This window comes from Lytechinus pictus, chromosome 19, assembly GCF_037042905.1.
Source record: "Lytechinus pictus isolate F3 Inbred chromosome 19, Lp3.0, whole genome shotgun sequence".
Classification (NCBI taxonomy): domain Eukaryota; kingdom Metazoa; phylum Echinodermata; class Echinoidea; order Temnopleuroida; family Toxopneustidae; genus Lytechinus; species Lytechinus pictus.
Window position 1 is genome coordinate 7,354,444 of NC_087263.1, and position 20,889 is coordinate 7,375,332.

General features: G+C 37.4%; 1 protein-coding gene across 1 annotated transcript; it reads left to right on the forward strand.

Moving 5' to 3' along the window:
- The first annotated feature begins 24 nt into the window (after nt 1-24).
- Nucleotides 25-10,008, forward strand: LOC129283197 (proteasome subunit alpha type-1-like). Its single transcript, XM_054919031.2, has 9 exons — nt 25-153; nt 1,422-1,568; nt 2,247-2,350; nt 3,176-3,264; nt 4,357-4,427; nt 4,847-4,976; nt 5,715-5,794; nt 7,151-7,222; nt 8,510-10,008. Exons 1-9 carry the CDS (start codon nt 151-153, stop codon nt 8,639-8,641), a joined length of 828 nt encoding a protein of 275 aa, XP_054775006.1. The 5' UTR covers nt 25-150; the 3' UTR covers nt 8,642-10,008.
- The last annotated feature ends 10,881 nt before the right edge of the window (nt 10,009-20,889 follow it).

A 20,889-nucleotide genomic window follows, 5' to 3' on the forward strand; every position in this document is an offset into this window, starting at 1 on the left:
ATTTACTCTTTGATCTTCAAAACTACTCAGTAACGTTAGGTCGAATCGATCGGATCGGTCGACCGGTCGAGAATTTTGCTTGCTCATGTTACGTCCCCCGAACGTTGAGAACTTCAACTCAAAGATCTTACAATTACATTATCAATCATTATGGTATGTTATTTAGTTATTATACAGTTTAAAGTATGGTGTATTGCATGCCCTTTTGAAATTATTCCAGTACAAGTGATGAGAGAGAGAGTGTGTGTGACTGAGTTTGATTTCAGTAGCGGCGCCGGTGCAGTGCCAGTGGCAGTGAGCGGTTTCTTCAATGAATTTGCCCGGGCTCCCCCCGGGCATTAGGAGAGGTACGGTACCGTACCAGTAATATGGGACCCATTGACTTGTCATTGACGATAGCCCTGGCCTGGGGCCGATTGCACAAAAGGGTCTTTCCAAGGATATACATGTATAGTTGCAGCAATAAATAAGCACACTTAATCAGTTGTTATTCCAATATTTTTGCTTCTTAAAGGAAAAAAATGGATGAACCTAATTTCATACAATCAAATGCAAAAGAACAAGTGGGAATGTGACATCAGTTTGCTCATTGAATACAGCCAGGTCTCTTCATGAGGACATGCCTAGAACTGTTTCAACAGAATAATGCAAATCTTAAAAATATCATAACTTTGTTATTTCTTGTCCGACTTTGATAAATTTTTCATTGTTTAGTTTGTCTGATTTTTTTAATCTGTTCAAAACATTTTTTTTTTCAGCCTGGAGTAGGCCTACCCCTTTATGATTGCAAGCGCAATGAATTGCATCATATGATGTAAAGAGTACATTTTGAACGCTACATGTGCAACGGTACAGATGTTTGACATGCAGCCTCGTACATGTATTTGCTTGCATGCAACAAGCTATTAAAGTAGGCATTTTCAAAGACACTACAAGGGGAAGACTAGACACACAATAGAGCGCGCAATGAAACGCTTGGGAAGAGTGCCCTACAGCCTTGAGTTTAAGTAAACCTTTGCCCGCCTTCGCGTATCGCCATTTTGGGTTGTATACAAAACATGGGGGAAATGGTGGAGGGGTGGAGGAATATACAATTTTTCCTTTTAAGAAAAAAAAATCTTCAATTTTTTTCTCAAATTAGAAATTAATATATTTTAAAGTTTTCTGTGTAATAGGTGGAATTACTCCCATGCGCTACCCTTTTACCCTCTTACAAATCCTCTCTCATTTTCCCCATATCTTTTATATACAGTCGCATGCTGATGTGTGATGGTTACTTACTCAATTGATGCTTTTTTGTACATGCCCTTCTCCATGAGCGAAATCAAGTGTTTCAAAAAATTGCCGAAGTGTCCGGTCTTCTCTGTAGTGTCTTTGGCATTGTACAATATTGATTATTACTATGATGATTATTATTTCAGTTCCGTAACCAGTATGACAACGATGTGACTGTATGGAGTCCCCAGGGGAGGATTCATCAAATAGAGTATGCCATGGAGGCCGTCAAGCAAGGCTCTGCGACCGTAGGTCTCAAGTCCAAGACCCATGCTGTGCTCGTGGCCCTCAAGGTAACTGTTCTGGTTCCATGACAATTACTCCCCTCTAAGTTGCACACACCTATTGAATAACCAACTTCAACCCTGGGTTTAACACTATACCCTACCCTAAACCTAACATAAAACCCTATTGCAACCCTAAGATGAATTTAAGCCTAGAGCAAGTGTCGCAGGAGAAAATGTTGTGTCACCGCTGTTCTTGACCCTTGTATGTAGACAGCTGATATCTGTGTGTTTGGAGGGGTTTAGACCAAAAAAAAATCACTCTTGTGGTTTCACCTACAACATGCACAGACAACTAGCCATCTGTCATACAGTGTGAGGGAATACTTTGTACCATGTGTTCCTCACTTCCAAAAATATCCCCTGGAAACTCCATGTAAGACTAGAAGTTTGGTTAGGGTTAGTGTGAAATTGTCAAATGGTACAGCCTATGATCAAATCATCCAAGTTGTAGTGGTTTTTGTACAATAGGAAACCTGCCCTGAGTGTCCTGACATTAATTTGGTTTAAATAAGCAGAATAATATTAAAGAGAAAAATTTGTGTGTGTGAGGGTGTGTGTGTGAATCCATGAAAGAATATTAAAAGATATGTAGCCCTGATTCTTTGGATTTCTTTCTATATAAATCGTGCAGTAACGTACATTGTACATGTATTTATACTATGATTATTTCCTTTCCTTTTTCAGAGAGCTTCGTCAGAGCTGTCCTCTCACCAGAAGAAGATTATTCCTATTGATGATCACATCGGTATCTCCATAGCTGGGCTCACGTCAGATGCCAGGATGCTAAGGTATGGGCAAATGGACAAACTTAAATGCCAGCTGTAATATCGATTTTTAAAGTGAATGTTAACAGAATACAAAATGATTATTTAAGTGGTATTCATGTATATAAGTATGTAGTGAAGCAATATAGGCCAGTCAGTAGAAAATGTGTAGATACCTAGACATGGACAAGATATAAAGCCTGGCATTTGTGTTTGGCCACTTCCAAGCATTATGGATATGCTGCCCCACATGTACTCATTCATGTTGGTGATATATTCAGTGTGGTCGCTTTTCAGCTGAGATTTCAAGACCACAGTATAGGTTTATGTACACAAATCAGATCTACGTGTAAGTAGATACTGTATATACTATGGTATGATGACAATCAACCTACAGACTTTCACATGAGATCAGTGTTGCTGCAACTGCATTATTTACCTTTAACCTTGACTTTAAAGACATTATCATCAAATCATCATTTGCTGCAACTCCAGGATCTGTGTCTTACCACTTACTGGAACTCCTCTTTTACAAGGCTTATATGAATCGATGGCCATCTATTAAAGGTCATGGCTATTGATGTACCATTGACTGACCTCGTCGTCCAGCTCATTGGCCTTTGCAATTTTTTTGTTTTATCCTTTTTACTTTTTGTACTACAAGCAGTCTTATTCAAACAAAATTCGGTTACTATATTTTATGACACTTTTGAGAGAAAGTTGAAAAGATAGGACGAAAAATTTTATGTCTACCAAAGTGCAGTATATGCTTATTCAATTGTTTTTGTGTAATGTTGAATTTTGAAGCTGTGTACTTTTTTTATCTCTCTCTCTCTCATCCTTTTACAGCAAATTCATGAGAACAGAATGTCTGAATTCCCGCTATGCATATGAGACTCCGCTACCTGTTTCAAGATTAGTTTCCGAAATCGGCAACAGTATCCTTTGAAATAGATGTTCATCTTTTGAGTGTTATTTCTCCATGGGACATAATTGCTCGTATTCTGAAGTCAGGTTTTACTTAGACCATGTTCTAACTCTGCTAAAATTATAGGAAGCCAAAAGTGCCGAAATCTTTATAAAGTTGTATTTTTCTTATGTTAACTGTGCTCTTTCCTGATTCATCGATGGTGAAGACAATCGTCTATGTATACTTCCTAGACAATTATGAATGATGTGAGAGCCAAATGAGCTGAAATGTGACATCTCTACTGTTTTAGTGATTTATGTGACAATTGTCTATCCATACTTAAACCACAACTTCAAACCTGACTTTAAGTTAAACCCGACTTCAGACTACGGGCCTATGTCATTAAAGTTTGCCATACACTGATGATATGGATTAAATGATAAGCTAAGATCTATCATGTATGACTGGGCACCCATTGCATGAAAGTTACTATTATGCTAACTACCATGGTAACACTGATCAGCAGCCAATCAAAATCAATGATTCTATGCAAGTTACAACTGAATGGCCAAGTTACCATAATGGTAGCCTTTATGCAACGGGACCCAGTCATTTATTACAACAAAAAATGTGCTAATGGCCGGTATCGATGACTAGTTACATGAATATCAGGGGAAAATTCCACCAAGCTCAGCGCGATTTAGCCCCCAAAATACTCAACAGAGCCCTGGAGACTCTAAAAGGAGCCCTGGAAAGTCAATGTTAAAGCTCATGTCCATTGTTACAGATATGGCAGTAAGTTGTGAAAAGTTGCCCCCGAAAATATGAATATATCATTTTGCCCAGGTGTTAGAATAATTACCCAGAATTGTTAACACTGAAATGGTCCTAATCTCCTGAGCTACATGTATGCCTTGGGCACGCACCTTGTGCATATAATTGTTACCAGTGTCTTCAGTGATGTCTATTTTGTTTCTATATTGCCCCCTGTTATCCCTGTATCCTGAACCAGGTGGTCCCTGTATAAAATTTATGAAAGCTATGAAAGAAATTCAGTAATCAGCAGGTTAACATTTTTGCTATCTGGAATATCATATTTTCTTTGACCAGACTCGCACAGAATCTCAAATTAACACACAGAGGTATGGACGGAGGCCATATGGTGTAGGACTTCTAGTGGCTGGGTATGATGTAAGTATAATATTCTATGGTACAAGGTTTTAGATATTAGTCCCATGAGGGATATAACAAGTGGGTTTACAGTTGAAAACCATTTCGAGCTTCTGCCCAATGCTTTGAGAAACTTTGCACAAACATTGGTTTAAAAGTGCTGACATTCAAGACAGATCTGTTTTATATGTTTTGTATTGTGTTGTCATGGTGATAGCCTGTTCCTCACATAAGTCCGATGTGAAACAACAGAGTACTAATCACCCAACTGGTATTTCAAGTTTTTCTGTTGATCAATACTGTGCACAACAACAATGACTTTGAGCATGCTACCAAACACCAGTGGGGGATCTAGCTTTTTAATTGATTTATACATAAAGTAACCATTACTCTTTGATGTTTTCCAAAGTGATGAATATTGAATCTTGTGTGATCCTCAGGAGATGGGTCCTCATATCTTCCAAACCTGCCCATCGGCCAACTACTTTGATTGTAAGTGCATGGCCATCGGAGCTCGATCTCAGTCAGCGAGAACTTACCTTGAAAAGAGACTTGATGAATTCCAGAATTGTGAGTATAGTAACAAAGAAAAATATTTATAATGGTGACAGAGGAGGATTGTTATGATGATGGAGATGATGATGATGATAAGGCAAAAGAGGATGGCGTTTGTGATGATAATGATGGACAATGGTGATGATGATGGCAATGGTGATCATGATGATCATGATGATCATGACGATAGTGATGAAAATTATGATGAACGGGGTAATGATCACAAAATGATTGATGATAATGAAAAAGAGGAGGATGGTAATTCTGATGACTTTTTTTTAATTTGTCGTGATGATACTTGGTGATGATGAAGATGATAGTGATGATTATGATGGTGGTGACAATTCTGGGCCCCATCTTACAAAAAGTTACGATTGATCTAGTCAATCTAAAGTATATGGAAATCCATCAATGTCATAATTTTTTCTTTAGGAAATTTGCACAATGTCCTTTGAATACAGAGAAGCATACTGAATTGACAAGAAAACAGTGAATGTATGAATATACATATCTAGAAAATATTTTGAACAAACATGTATTTTAGATGTCGATGTTGCTGGCTTTCCATAGTTGTGGTTGATTGGATCAATCGTAACTCTTTGTAAGACGGGGCCCTGATCTGTATGATGATGCTGATTACAGTGAGTAAAGAGTGTAGAACTGTTGGAAGTTGCTTGGGATCCCAAGTTGCATATATGCAGGTTGTATATTACTGATTTATTTTTTCTTCATTGATTTATTGCTTCTTTGTAGCTACCCTTGAAGAGCTGGTTAAGCATGGACTGAGAGCTCTTAGGGATACACTACCAAATGAGAGTGAACTCAATACAAAGGTATTAATAAATGGTTTATAGTATACATACATGTATAATGCAGATCATCAAGGGCAATAGTGAGAATTATATGCCTTCATAGTAAACAAATAATGCATATCATTGAGGGCATTAATAAATATCAAAAGCCTTCTTAGTATGCTAATAATTAATACCATTTGGGCATTAGTGACAATTATACACCTTCATAGTATACAAATAATACATATCATTGAGGGCATTAGTGAAAATTATACGCCTTCATTATATACAAATAATGCATATCATTTAGGGCATTAGTGAGAATTATACGCCTTCATAATATACAAATAATGCATATCACTGGGGCATTAAGAATTATACGCCTGAGGTAGCTTAGAATAGTTCTAACGCAGCTGAGGCATAGCAGAAAGTGCTTGGACTGTTTCTAAGGTAACAGATGTGGGTAATTATTCTAATGCCCAAGCAAAATGATGTGTATTATTTGTTTTATAAAGTAATGATGCGTATCATTGGGGGCATTAAGAATTATACGCCTGAGGTAGCTTGGAACAGTTCTAACCCAGCTGAGGCATACATGTAGCAGAAGATTTGGTAAAGTGCCTTTTCCATTTTGTACAAAGCGTTACCCCATGTTTGGGCCACTAAAACAATAATTCAACACCTCAGAATGATCAGCTTAGTCCATGCAATCCATTATCCTCTTAGCAAAATAGATGGGATTTAATGGCTTTCTTCATCATCAAGAATTAGTACCAGTCATTAACAAATTTCCCTTTCAGCTAAAATGAATTATTGGTCACAAGATAGATTTCAATCGTCATTTGATTAGGTTCCAAATTGCCATTTCAAATGACTAAATGCAGTGAATTTCCATTTGGTCTAATCCAGCCAAAATTAAATTGAATTGAATTGAATTCAAATTGCATTTTTCCAGCAATATTGAAGATCAACATCATTTACAATCACATTAATCCATGTTAAGGATTTGGTTTTCTTGCCAAAAACTCTCGACTGTTGTTGTCAAAACGTGACCAGGTGGTCGAGGGCGTCGACTTCACCATGAAGTCTGTGATTTGATTCACAAAACAGCGCTTGACCAAGGCATTTTCATCTACTTTGCTCTTTTATCTTGCATCAAATACAAGAAAAATGCTTTGAAATCTATTATTGATACCAACTTGTGCAAGTGTCTTTTGTTGTTGTCTTTTTTAAAGAGCAGTTGTGTTACTCTTCTGCAGATGCCTAGTTTATATGGCATTGTGAGACTATTACTGGATGTTTATAATGGTATTTTTTACTAGTTTACATGCATAATTTGATACTTTTTACATAGTGATGAACTATTTCTTTCTTTTTTTCTTCCACATTCCTCAGAATTGCTCGGTCGCTATCGTAGGCAAGGACGAGAAGTTTACAGTCTACGAAGATGATGACGTTGCCAAATTTGTATCCTTTTATGCATTTTTTTCGAGTCGAAGTGAGACAACCCCTCCCCCTTCAGCTGAAAGTCGCTTACATTACCCACAGAAAAATACATTATGGGAATGCAGACTCAGATTTTCAGCCCAGTTGTTCCAACCACTTATTTTCTTCGTCATAGCTTGAATACGAGTGCATCTGTGAAGATTCCTTATGAATATCTTCATAATTAAATAGAAAGCTCAACCATTTTTTTGTCTCACCTGCGAAGCAGAGTGAGACTATATGCGCCGCTTGTCCGACGGCGGCGGCGTGAACACCCCAAATCTTAACCGAAGGTTAAGTTTTTGAAATGTCATCATAACTTTAAAAAAATATATGGACCTATTCATGAAACTTGGACATAAGGTTAATCAAGTATTACTGAACATCCTGCCTGAGTTTCAAGTCACATGACCAAGGTCAAAGGTCATTTAGGGTCAATGAACTTTGGCCAATTTGGGGGTATCTGTTGAATTACTATCATTTTTCAAAGTTTATAGATCTGATTCATGAAACTTGGACATAAGAGTAATCAGGTATCACTGAACATCCTGTGCGAGTTTCAGGTCACATGATCTAGGTCAAAGGTCATTTAAGGTCAACGAACTTTGGCCAAGTTGTGGGTATTTGTTGAATTACCATCATAACTTTGAATGTTTATGGATCTGATTCATGAAACTTAGACATAAGAGTAATCAAGTATCATTGAACATCTTGTGCGAGTTTCAGGTCACATGACCGAATTCAAAGGTCATTTAAGGTCATTGAACTCTGGCCATTTTGGAGGTAATTATTAGATTGCTGTCATAACTTTCAAATTTTATAGATATAGTTTATAAAATGTGGATATAGGGGTAATCAAGTATCACTGACAAGTCTTAGGTCGCATGATCAAGGTCAAATGTCATTCATTGTCATTGAACGTAGTTATTATCATGATATGAATGTTGTTTTTTGTGAATAATTATTTTATAGTAGTTTTCAAAATCAGCACTGCTGCATGATGCAGGTGAGACTGCCAGAGGTATTCTACTTGTTTGTTTTTGGTTTTAATTTTTCCCAAAAACTTCATTTCCCTCAAAATAGAGGAGGCTTAAGACCACCTTCGACCTCGACTTTGATGTTAGAATTACTTTTATATTCAAGGTGACCTGTCCTTGAAGAAATATTGCCAAAGATTGCAAATAGTATTTATAATAAAGGGTAGCTATGAAAAAGTAACAGAACAAAATCAAAGTTGCTGTAATCCTTGACCTTTTCACTCTACTCCAGCTGGCTGGTATTGAGACAGAATCCAGATCTAAGCGACGCCAAACTGAACAAGCTACCATGGATACGGACACCCCAGCAACAGAAGGTGAACAAGCGCCCTCTACAGGTTCAGAACAGCCAATGGAGCATTAACACTGATCTAAAGGTGGTTTAGGGGAGCAAGTGTTTTTGTAATGTATATTGTTCATAGTCCAACTGTTGATATTCTTATTGTTAATTTGGGTTTGTTTATAAACGAGTCTACTTTCTACTTGATCATGTGGGAATGAGAGGTAGAGCGGTGACCTTGTTTCGATTCCCACTTGATAACGGTTGCCATAAATGTTTTTCAATTATGCTTCAAATGTAAGACAAAATTGGTCCAAACTTGCATAGAAAAATTTGGTTTGTCATGATTCCTTTATGATATATTTACTTTTGTCGAAGAAAATTTACATTAAATATTAGTATTGTAGGAGCTCAGTTTATTGAATTGGAGTAAAGAGTATGATTTATGGATAATTTAACACCATAAAATAAAATTGTTTATATCTGAATAAGAATACAGAGATGTTTTTGACATCGCACACTACCATTGGGCAAATTTCCATGCTCGTTATAATAATTCTAGAAAAAAATATTAATTTCTATCTGAATAATAGGCAACATTATTTTTGTTGTTAATTTTCAATCTATCCAAATGCTAAATGCTACTGTTACATCTATGAAAATGACAGCTGGGGGTGTTTCACAAAGCTATTTGTAAGTTAAGAGCGAATTTGAGAATGACTGGTGAACCTTTCTTACTCGCTAAACCATCGCCAATTAACATTTTGGTGTTTACTATGTACCATGAAAAGGATCACCAGTCGTTCTTGAGGTCACTTTTAACTTACAAACAGCTTTATGAAACAGCCCCCAGACTGAAGAAATATTTTTATGCCATTAGCAATGACATGCTATTGGTTGGTGTGACATGGTCAGTTTGTTGGAATACTGCTAAAGATCATTGTATAAAGTATTTCCTAAGCTTTATGTTATGTTTAGACTATTTGTTAAAAAAATGGGGTGTTTTTACCAAACACCACCAGGGGCCCGTAACACAAATCTTAACAATGATCGTAGAACAATTTTCTCTGATTGATTGCATTGACTACAATGTACAATAAATCTTAAAAATCAAGCATACGGTTAATTGCTCAGCTTTGTGATGTGGGACCCAGATGTCCCTTGAAGACAGTACCCTCAGGTGTTGAAACTACACCTTCAAGATTAACGCCAATTAGTTTAAAAATAACAGTGTTATAATAACACCAACAGGTTTTGAACTGACTCCAAAAGTTAACACCGGATTAGAATGACTAGTGTACTCCTCTATACTGTACACCATCCACACCACATTGTTTACTGTGTGTAGAATGATATGCTGTCAAAAAATCCTTTCCAAAATTGATTCCTTTCAGTGCAACCTATTGCACAACTGTTTCTGTCCTCTGTAATAAATCAGACATGTCTGATAACTATTTTGTTTATTTATTCATTTTGTTATTTAGTGTTGTGCATTTCTTAATCCAAGTGCCAGTTGGGGTGGGGGGTAAATTAAAGTAAGATGGGCATCTGCTTTCGTTGGGATCGGATAACATTTTGCTGATCCAAGCCTCTGTGAAAAGGATTTGAAATGCCTGTAACAGAGACCTCGTTAGAGGAAAGCAAAAAGGAAGTGATCCATCAAGAAATTCTTCGCCAAGCTTAGCTTAGCCTTAGTCATTCTCCAATGGCATTACATAATGTCTGCTGTTCATAAATCTTGGTCTACTCTAGCTAATCTTGGTAATATCAATTCTGCGCTTCTGTATAGTGCTTAATACATCGGATTACATACATCTCTAAGTTCTTTAAAGGGCCCTAAAGAGTTGCAATTGATCTGATCAACCACAATTATGGAAAGCCAGCAACATCAGCATTTATGTGATGTATATTAATACATTCATTGTTTTCTCGAGAATGTAGTTTGCTTCTCTTGGTTTACAAAGGACATTGTGCAATTTTCCTGTTGAAAAAGATTTCGACATTGATGGATTTCCATGAACTTCAGGTTGATCAGATCAATCGTAACTCTTTGTAAGATGGGGCCCATGTATATTATTACCCTGGTTATCTGATCCTGGCATGCCTGAACATGATGTATGCATTTTCCCCACTCCCTGGGCAGCATTCCAACAAGAATTTCAAGATTCAATTGCGAGGCATACTACATAGGCTTTCGCATCCTATCAGGTACCCATTTAACACCTGGGTAGAGAGTGGCAAACTGGACTGACACTTTGCCAAGGGATGCTATGCATTGGCTGGATTTGAACCAATGACCCTCTGATTATAAGGCCAGAGTCAGCACCACTTCTCCACAACTTTTCGGAAGTGTTAAATTCCCAATGAAGACAATTTTCCCTTTAAGGATTAAATCAACTCAGAAAGACATAGAGAAAAGAAAGAGAGAGAGCAAGAGAGCGCGAGAGAATGGAGAGAGTAAGGAGGGTGAAGAGAAAGTTCCATGACATTTACTCCGGCGACGATTGCTCCGCTCTTAATTCCACACACTATTCAAATGACCAAACCCAACCCAGGGTTTAACACTATACCCTGCCCAAAACCTAACATAATCCTAACCCTACATTCTAGATGAAATTAAGCCGAGAGCAATTGTCGCAGGAGCAGATGTCGTGTCACTGAAGAGAAAATAGGGAGTGAGGGTACTCTATGGAAGTTATACATGTATAATCATTATAGACTTTACAGGCAATGCATTGTTAAACACTGCGAGCAAGCAAGCCAAGATGATTTTTTTTCTTTCATTTTTCCTTTTCCTTGTTCACTCTCCATTCTTTTTCCTCTCCTTCCGAACGTGGTTGCAAATCTGCCAACAGGAATAATGATTTAAGCGAGGAAAAAAAACTTTACTCTGTTTCTTAAAGACTTGTTATAATAATAAATATAATTATAAAATTTCTTACAAATGTACAATCATTCAATTATATTGATGGACTTTCCCGGGGGGGCCACTTCCATTGACGAGTGGATACCATGCGCGACCACGGGGTCTTAACCCTAATTCTCCCGGGGGGGGGGCCATTATGTAAGTGCATGTCAGACCAAAAATTGCTCATAAACGTGATTTAATGTACAAATCCAATGCAAATTGTGTATTTGGCCAAAATTCATAAATGTATCATTATTTCTACTTTTAATGATTAAAATTAATTATTTTTGTCTTGTTTATGATTAGAATTAAGTCTGGAACGATTTCCATCGAAAAAACAATAAAAAACAAAAAGTAAAAAAACAAGGAAATACATAAGAAATTAAAAAAACAATAAAATACATAAGAGCTCGGTCTTGGTACCAGAATTTTTTCATTCACAATTGTTAGGAATGCTATAAAGAATATTTTCACCAAAAAATAGCATTCTAGGAGCTTTATTTAGTGAATCAGAGCAAAAAGTATGATTTCATGAATAAATTAGCATAATTAATTCATATAAAATGAAAATATATGAATTCAGTGAAATTTACCAATGCAACTGCGTAGATTACGTCATTCTCTACCATCATGCAAATTTTCGTTGTGATCGCGCAATCCACGGCTGAGATCTTAAGGGGGGGCCATAATGCCCCCCCCCCCCCCCGGGAATGACAAGAATCAAAATACCCCGGGAGATTGAGGGTTAAAAAGCACCCTAAACACGTATTTTCCAAATTCTGAAAATGCACCCCTTAACAAGTATTGGCGTGTGAAACCCTACCCTTAACAAGTATTGGAAACAAATACTATTGGCAAGTATGGATCAGAAATGAGCCCCTAAACAAGTCAGCGATGTATTTTCCATATTCTGAAAATGCACCCCCTAACAAGTATTGGAAACAAAACGATACTCTTAGCAAGTATTCCCTGATATGAACCCCTAAACAAGTACAGAGATATTTTATTGTTATGTCACGCGTCCGTCGGTCGTCGGTTTTACCTTTAGACACCATTATTTTGGTTTAGTACGGCCCCACCTTCCACACCTCGCGCAAATCGGACTCTAAACACGTAGTGTTGGGGCAAAAAGGACATCCTTTATAAAACATTTTGATTTTGTTTTATCATCCCCGCATATTTGACCCTAAACACGTATATTTTTCCGAGCGAAATAGATACCCTTTTTTCAATATTTTTGTGTTTTTGACACCCTTATCACGTTACATACGTAACGTGCCCTATCCTGAAAAAGACATCATTTTTACGTGTTTTTTGGGTCGCGCATGGTATCCACTCGTCAATGTAAGTGGCCCCCCGGGTGGACTTAACGTAGCTTTATACTCTTATACTGTGCAAATTTTTTTATAACAAGTTTTATGAAACAAGCCCCGGCACTCGCTTGCTTTGTTTCCTCTCTTTGGTTCTAAACCACACAATGCTGGTGAGGCCGAAATAAAGGGAAATTCAACCTTGTTCATAACAAGGTGGTTCGCGAACCAGGAGTCGCGCCTGATTTCGCGATCATTAAAGGAGAATGAAACTCTTGGAGCAAGTTAGCTTTTGTGAAAGCAGAAAAATCAAAGAATAAGATCAACAAAAGTTTGAGTAAAATAGGACTAGCAATAGAAGAGTTATGAGCATTTGAATGTCGAGATCACCAATGCTATGGAGATCCTCCCATTGGCAACGCAACCAATATCTATGATATCACAGATGAACAACTCTCCCCTTTTGGACACTGAAAATATACCCCAAAACATCTCTTTTTGCTCATTCTAATCATATGACAAACGATTCATCTATGATATAATGTTGTGAAACATCTGTACTTGTCCTCTCATAAAGAGAACACCTCACCTTGTGATAGATTATATAAAAGTGTGAATATAAGTGAAATAAGTACTAAAGCAATGAGGGAGTTGTACGTGTGTGACATCACAGATCTTGGTCGCATTGCCAATGGGAGGATCTACATGGCATTAGTGATCTCAATATTCAAATGCTCATAACTTTTTTATTATTCATTCAATCTTCCTCAAACTTTCAGCAATATGTTTCTTTGATTTTTCTCTTTGATATGGATTCAGCTGGTTTCAAGGGTTTCATTCTCCTTTAATATGAAATATGATCTTTTGACCCCTTAGTGACGTTTGACTTCATCATCCTCATGAACACACACGTAGTATATTAATCAAGGATCTCTTCTACCAGGTGTAAACACAGTTGATACAGAAATAAAGAAATGAGAGGAAGCGGAACAAAAACTTTACCTTTTGACAGAAAATTTCATCATTCGAACTTTGACCCCTCATCCTCATGAACACACTTACCCAAGGATCATTTGTACAGTGTGATCATAACTGATGCAGAAATAAAGAAATGAGAGCAAGATTAACAAAAAACAGACCTTTTGACCCCCATCATCCTCAACAAGGTGTGGTATTAGTCGTATTACCCAAGGATTTTGTAAAAAGTGTTAACACAATTGATGGAGAAATAAAGAATTGAGAGTAAGTTGAACAACATTTTTTCCCCTAATTCCGATTCCCAGAGTTATAGAATGGACGTATCCCGACTTTGGTGATTTAACTATGGAATACAAAATAATTAACAAATTAGCTTTAAAAAAAAGTGTCGGATTGCGCATATGGACCGGCCGGGGAGTTGAACCTGTGCTAACGGCTCGCCCGCCCACAGGCCTCATGCCGGCTGAGGAGGGCTGGGCTGCCTGTTTCTGCACGATCCACGAACTCCCCGGCATAGAGATGTGATTGGTTTTCACGATGTATCCACAATGCTAGCCGACATATCACCACAGCAAATAGCGCTCTTTATCCACCATGAATCACTGAGTTACAATACACACGTACTGGATCAGACTGTCAACCATAGACCTTAATAATGTAGACCCTTCTAGGCTTCTACTGTATCTTTGGGTCTACATGAGCCGCGGAACCTGGGGGTTGGGGGGAGGGGCAATTTTCAGTAAACTTGTGCAAAAGCATGCAATTAACCATCTTTTGGAAGGATTCAGTTCAGACCACATATATTTTCTCTTCCGTTTGTAAAGTTACATATGAACGTGTTGAATATGGGTGTCTTTGGGGGAGGGAATCAATTACTCTTAGAAATCGGCATGGGCTTCAAGGCTTTCATATTAGGATCCAGTGGGCCGAAATGCCCCCCCCCCCCCCCCCCACTGGCGAAGGGGGGGGGGGAGAAAATAAAATTTAAAAAAGGATGGAGAGGAGAAAAGGAAGAAAAATATAAGGAGGAAGAAAGTTATAATGCGCCATGTCTGTCTGTCCATGGACCTACTGGAGATGGACAATCATCGAATAGTTAAATGGACACTCATCGAATAGTTCATGAATTCACTAGAATGTGACCGTCATTGTGCTCTGAATAGCATTCTCTTCATATTTTCGCCGCCGTCAATTTAGGCCATGAGTTAAAGGGGCTGTTTGTGATAAGACATTGATAGTGCACAAACTCTATGCGCAGAAGATGATATATCACTTAAATTCTGGAAAATCGATGCGCAGTTCTGGTTTACCTTGGGCAATCTTAGTTCCGTGGTTTTATTCGGGAAAATGTATGCATATTTTAAGATAGAGGCAATATTGTGATTGGTTGTCAATCATGTATAATCCCATTTTTCAAATTTTGCTCCTAATATTCAACAGATATATAGCTAATATCGTGTAGAGAGCGTTTATCTCTTAATGTTTTTTTTTTATATTACTATTATCATTTATTCTAATTTGTGTCACTCTTTCGTTGTCACTTTGATATTTTGTAGAGCCTCCTTTTAAACTGTCTTCCGTCTCTCCTTTATACTATATAGTTTTGTAATGTTGTCTCTACGTATTGGAACTAAGCTACAGGGGCTTGCCTCCCATACAAGCTTTGCTTTTCTTGGCAAGCCCCTCCGTTCTGTTTTATATAGGTATCAGTCAAAGTTACTTTAGTTCGCACTAGTTCTCATTGTTTATACCTTCTAATTCTTATGCATTATTCCGATTGATATTGTACTTTAAATTTGACTATGTATTGTTACTTTGATTTTGTTGTGCTTTGTGAACGGAAAATTAATAAATCTAAAATCTAAAAATCTAATGTTTATGAGGTCATTAGTGCGTACGGAAGTGTGCGGATCAAATAATGACATATTTTATGTCACAAAATCGTCTGCATCTTAATTTTGCTGCTTCAAATCTAAAGCATGTTGATTGAAAAGCATTTTCTAATACAGGGCATCAGCCAACAAAACCAAAAACAGGAATGATGTGCCTTTGTAAAATAATCAGATACGCCTTGATCATGTTGATAGTCGCTATTGTCAAAATACCTGTATGTTCTCCTTAAGATGCACATCACTAGGCGGCGGATCTCGTTCGATCAAAGAAATGAATAGCGTTGAATGTCCATCTCTAAACAGTCCATGATTTGTCAAAGATGACTCTCGGAGTTCCAATATTTTGAAGCGCTAAGTAGCCTACACTTTACGTACAACAGGCATAAGAACAAAGAAAAGATTCATGTATTGTCAAATGCCCTTCATATTAATGAACAATCAAGAAGTATATTTCTAAAAATTGGTGAATCAAAATAGCAATTTCGTCCCGGACTCTGGATAAACGACATAATTTTATTTGCAATTTTTCGTCAGCTTCGAAACTTAAGGCGAAACCGCTGTTCCGGTTCACCAATATTTTTCAAAAGACCTCCCAGCTGTTGATTGGCATTACACTGCAAAAACTCCGGTGTTGATTTAACACCAGCCCGGAATCTATGATTATGTCCACACCAGAGAAGTATTGATGCTGTTTTGATTTTAATTGGTGTTGTATAAACGCCTATCTGGTGTTGGACCGAAAAGAAACTGGTGTTGTTTAACACTTTTCAGGTGTGGACATATATAGATTCCGGGCTGGTGTTAAATCAACACCGGAGTTATTGCAGTGTATCAATATATTTACTGTGTTCTTGAATCCGTTCTTAATTGCATCGCGATGCAAGAACTCACTATATTATCTCGCAATGACGAAACATAAGTCGACTTGAAAATATTACGTATCTCACCATGTCAACATTATAAGGCCAGTATGTCAGCATGGCTAGAGTAAAAATATCACGCCCTCTCGTCAACTCTCGATGACACTTTAAAGCTTCTGTAGTCCTGAAAACGGCGCTGCTCAAAACGAGCAGCACCGCGATGACGAGAGCAATCTACCTTTGATATCAAGACCTATGATCAAGTCGCAACTCAGTAGAAGGCGATACCAGCTGGTGTGTGGTCGTACCGAGGGGCCCAAGTATTATATACTAATGCACAACTTGCTTTCTCTGGCATTAAGACGCTATGATGCGAGGTGTGCGGATAGTTTGTTATAACAACCGGTTCTCTATGTCTACATCTCATTTAGATTTGATATACTAACTTAGCCAAGCATGATCGTGGATAAGCTGACGAGTGAACTATTACATCGTTGTTAACTGTTTTGCATTTCTGGTATCGTGAAATCAAATTGGTGAATTTGACGTTTTGAGGATTTCTACTGTCCGGGAGGAGAGTAGCGATATGATGACGAATGCCAGCCCGTTCGGCAGGCGGAAGAAGTCGACGGGGCAGACGGACTTTAAAGTGGTGATTACCGGCATAAGAGGAGTGGGTAAAACAGGTATGAACAATATTTTTGTCGGTTCTAGAATTTGGTAAAGCTCTTCGTTTATTGGTCAGCATGCTTTCCAATGCTTTTTTTATCCCCATTGTTTCACTTTTTTCATATCTACAATTTGATAAAGCTCTTCGTTTATTGGTCTGCATGCCTTCCAATGCTGTTTTTTGTATCCCCATTGCTTCGCTGTTTTCATTCCTCCACTGGGAATTTCCTGTTGACATATCCTCATATATACGATTTCTCCCCCTCTATTCCCCACTTTTCTTTCTTCTACCCCTTTCTCGTGATGACTTTTTTCTTTGCTTTACGTTTTAACTGAATATGTTTGTAATTCAGATGAATTTACAAATCTCTTCAGTTTCGTACAGATCAAATTCATAATTTAAATTACAAATTAAATAATTCCTGAGCAGTATAATTCAGATCCAAAATCACAATTTCTTCCGAAAATTTCAATAACACAGTTTGCAAAAAAAATGTTGCTACCTAAAAATGAATCAAAGTTTGCCTAGTGCGCTTATGAACTCTGATCATATGTTTAACACTGTAAATTATATATTGTAGAAACTTGTGGGGTGTCAAAACTGACAACAGTGCGTCTTTAGAGGCCCACATACTGAGGTGCTGAAAGCACACCCTAGTAATTAAACACAACAACAAAGAGCGTGAAAGTAACAATCAGAAGTGTTATGATAACACCCACTAGGTGTTAAACTAACACTGTAAATTAAACACCTGAATAAAATAAACGATGTGGTTCTCTATGTACACCTCTTCACATCACGTTTTTTTTTGTGTACATAGCTTTACACTTGATCCTTCCAAAATAACAAAGCGTGTCTCAATAACCAACTTGCTTTATGTCGAAATCTATACATTAATTCTTTCATTTCTTGAATGTAAATCAGAAAACGTTTAGAAAAAATGATAACATCTCGGCGGTATCATATCATGTCTATATTTTACTCAAACTTGGTAGATAGATAGATAAATAGATAGATAGATTACATAGATAGATAGATAGATAGATAGATAGATAGATATATAGATAGATAGATAAATAGATAGATAAATAGATAGATAGGTATATAAATAGATATATAGATATGTAGATAGATAGATAGATAGATCGATAGATAGGTAGGTAGGTAGGTAGATAGATAGATAGATAGATAGATAGATAGATAGATAGATAGATAGATAGATAGATAGGTAGGTAGATAGATAGATAGATGGATAGATATATAGATAGATAGATAGGTAGGTAGGTAGATAGATAGATAGGTAGGTAGGTAGATAGATAGATAGATAAATGGATAGATATGGTTTGATTCCTGATGTCAACAAAATTTCTCTTGGGTCCATGCAGGCTAACCCCTGTTCGCTCGCGTGATACCTGAATCCCTTCAATCATCAATGGGTCTTTAGTCTTCTTCATTGGTTTCATCATCTGGCATCTCACTATGTAAATCCCTAGCAACCCCTCTTAGCAACGCACCTCATCTATTTAACACCCCTAAGGAGGAAGATACCGGGGGTAATCCGGGGAGGGGAAGGCACTCGGAATTGGAAAGGATAGCGGTTTTCAGGCCAAAAATATTAACCACAGTCTCTTAAAAGCTGAAGCTGCTATTAAATTAGAAGAACTTCATGTTCTTTTAAGTTCGTAAAAGAACTTGTTGTTCCTCTGCAATTGGGGATGCTTGGAAACTGGAATTTAACATGGAATTTGAGTTTTTAACATTGTCAAGAGCTGACGCATGATGCTAGGGTTTAGAAATGGGGAGGGTGGGTTGGTCAGTGAAAAAAGGATGACAATGATATCCTCTGGACCTACTGCTAAGTGGTGAAAAGTGGTTCTTAAGGGCCGCACGTACCCATACTTCCATTATATGTGAGTGCCCCCCCCCCCCGGTAATCTGAAAAAGTATCTCGCAGAGGTGGGTACCTCATGTTGCCCTTTCTTATTTCTGAGAAGTCAAAGTGACAAATTTGACTCGAATTTGAGTGATTTTCAGCTGATGCCGCACCATTCCGAGTCAAATTCACGTGTGTCACATCTGACTCCCTCACCTGTGTTACATTTGACTCCCATTTGGCTCCATTTCGAGTCAAATTTAACTCTGCAGGAGTAATATTCCACTCGGACACAGTGTAATGTTGCTTACATTAAAAAAATAAACAAATGTGGAGTCAGATTTAACACCACGAAGCTGTACTGGAAAGGTGTTAGAATATGAAGCTAGCATTTATAATGTTAGTTTTCCACTTCAGTTGGTGATATCTGGCGCTGCACAGCGGCTGCCGGGCCCACGATCAACTGGGCAAAGCAAATTTTCGGAGTATTTCATTTCGAACAATAAAAATATGGATTTCTTTTTTTCATATTTTGACACTGTTGGTATCGATTCAACTTACATATTTCTCTCCGAATGACTGTGAAAAATGTCCAAGTACATCCCGAAGATTTGTTTTTAATCACATTCTGTTTTTAGCTGATAGTGTTATAGGTCTATTTTGGGGAGGCTATTAAGGCAGTCAATATTTCACGCAATGTGATCAGTAGTAATTATCATGTCCAAAATGCTAAACCTCTCCCTGTCTCTTTCTCTCTTTTTGTCCCCCCTCTCTCATTTCTCATTTGGCAAATTTCCAAAAATATGAATGATCATTATAGTAGCCATGCAGGAGAAATTATGACTTCACTATCTGTGAAATCTCTCTGTCGGCAACTTTCCAAAACATCAGCGATCACAACGATGTATTTATACTGAACTTAATGATTTCACTGTAAATTTCTGTGATATTGTCTACGTCTGAAAATGCATGCTTGATAAATGATGCTATACCAAAAAGAGAATGCACTGTTATATATATTTGTTTAATCTTTCGTCTTGATCCCGAACGAAAATTACGTTACTTTTTTTTGGGGGGGGGGATTTGATAAAACTATAGAGAGATGTTTAAAGTTATATAATTAAATGACAATGATTATTAGACGAACTTCGAAAAAAAATATTGGTTTAAAATTATTTCTCTATTGGTAACTTTGTAGAATAAGCATTGTTGTAGGTTTGGTTGAGTAGCCTAATATAAGATTTTTCATTACCTAACTTTACATACAGGATGGACGGAAAAGCCGTCAATGGTTTTCTCAGCTAGCCACAATCGTTGCGTGAAATGTCAGACCAATTTGGATGAATGAGTCTCAATGTTTCCCGCCTACTCATGTCCAATGTTAAGTATTTCCATTAATGTGCGATGCAGGGATATCGCACAATTTCATGTCTGGCTGTGAAAATACTCCAATTATTTTCATCTGTGTCATTAATGACACCGTCGAAACTGATGATGGGTATATTATGAATGAATGGAAATCCTATGTTGCCAGTGATCTCTATCATTTTCTTTTACTTCCAAAAACTTGCACGCATGGCTCATTTTATGCGATTCGATCAGTTTCGCTCTAGATATCTCTCCCTCCCCTGAGAGACAGAAAAAAGTAATTTTCACTGACAACAGTTAATTGTAATCTACTGAAATCCTTGCATCTGATTCGCTCAGAACAAATATGTTTATGAAAAATCACTGACTACTGGCTTATAAAACACACACCAGGCGTTTCCACATAAACATGATAAATGTTCGTAATTTATGCACGGAATTAGCAGTTTAGGTTCAGCTGAAGAGCCTCTCTT

Excerpts from the sequence above, each read along its gene's own strand:
- LOC129283197 (XM_054919031.2), top strand. Across the intron at positions 4,428-4,846 it reads TTCTAGTGGCTGGGTATGAT|GAGATGGGTCCTCATATCTT; the intron begins GTAAGTATAATA and ends TGTGATCCTCAG. Across the intron at positions 4,977-5,714 it reads ACTTGATGAATTCCAGAATT|CTACCCTTGAAGAGCTGGTT; the intron begins GTGAGTATAGTA and ends GCTTCTTTGTAG.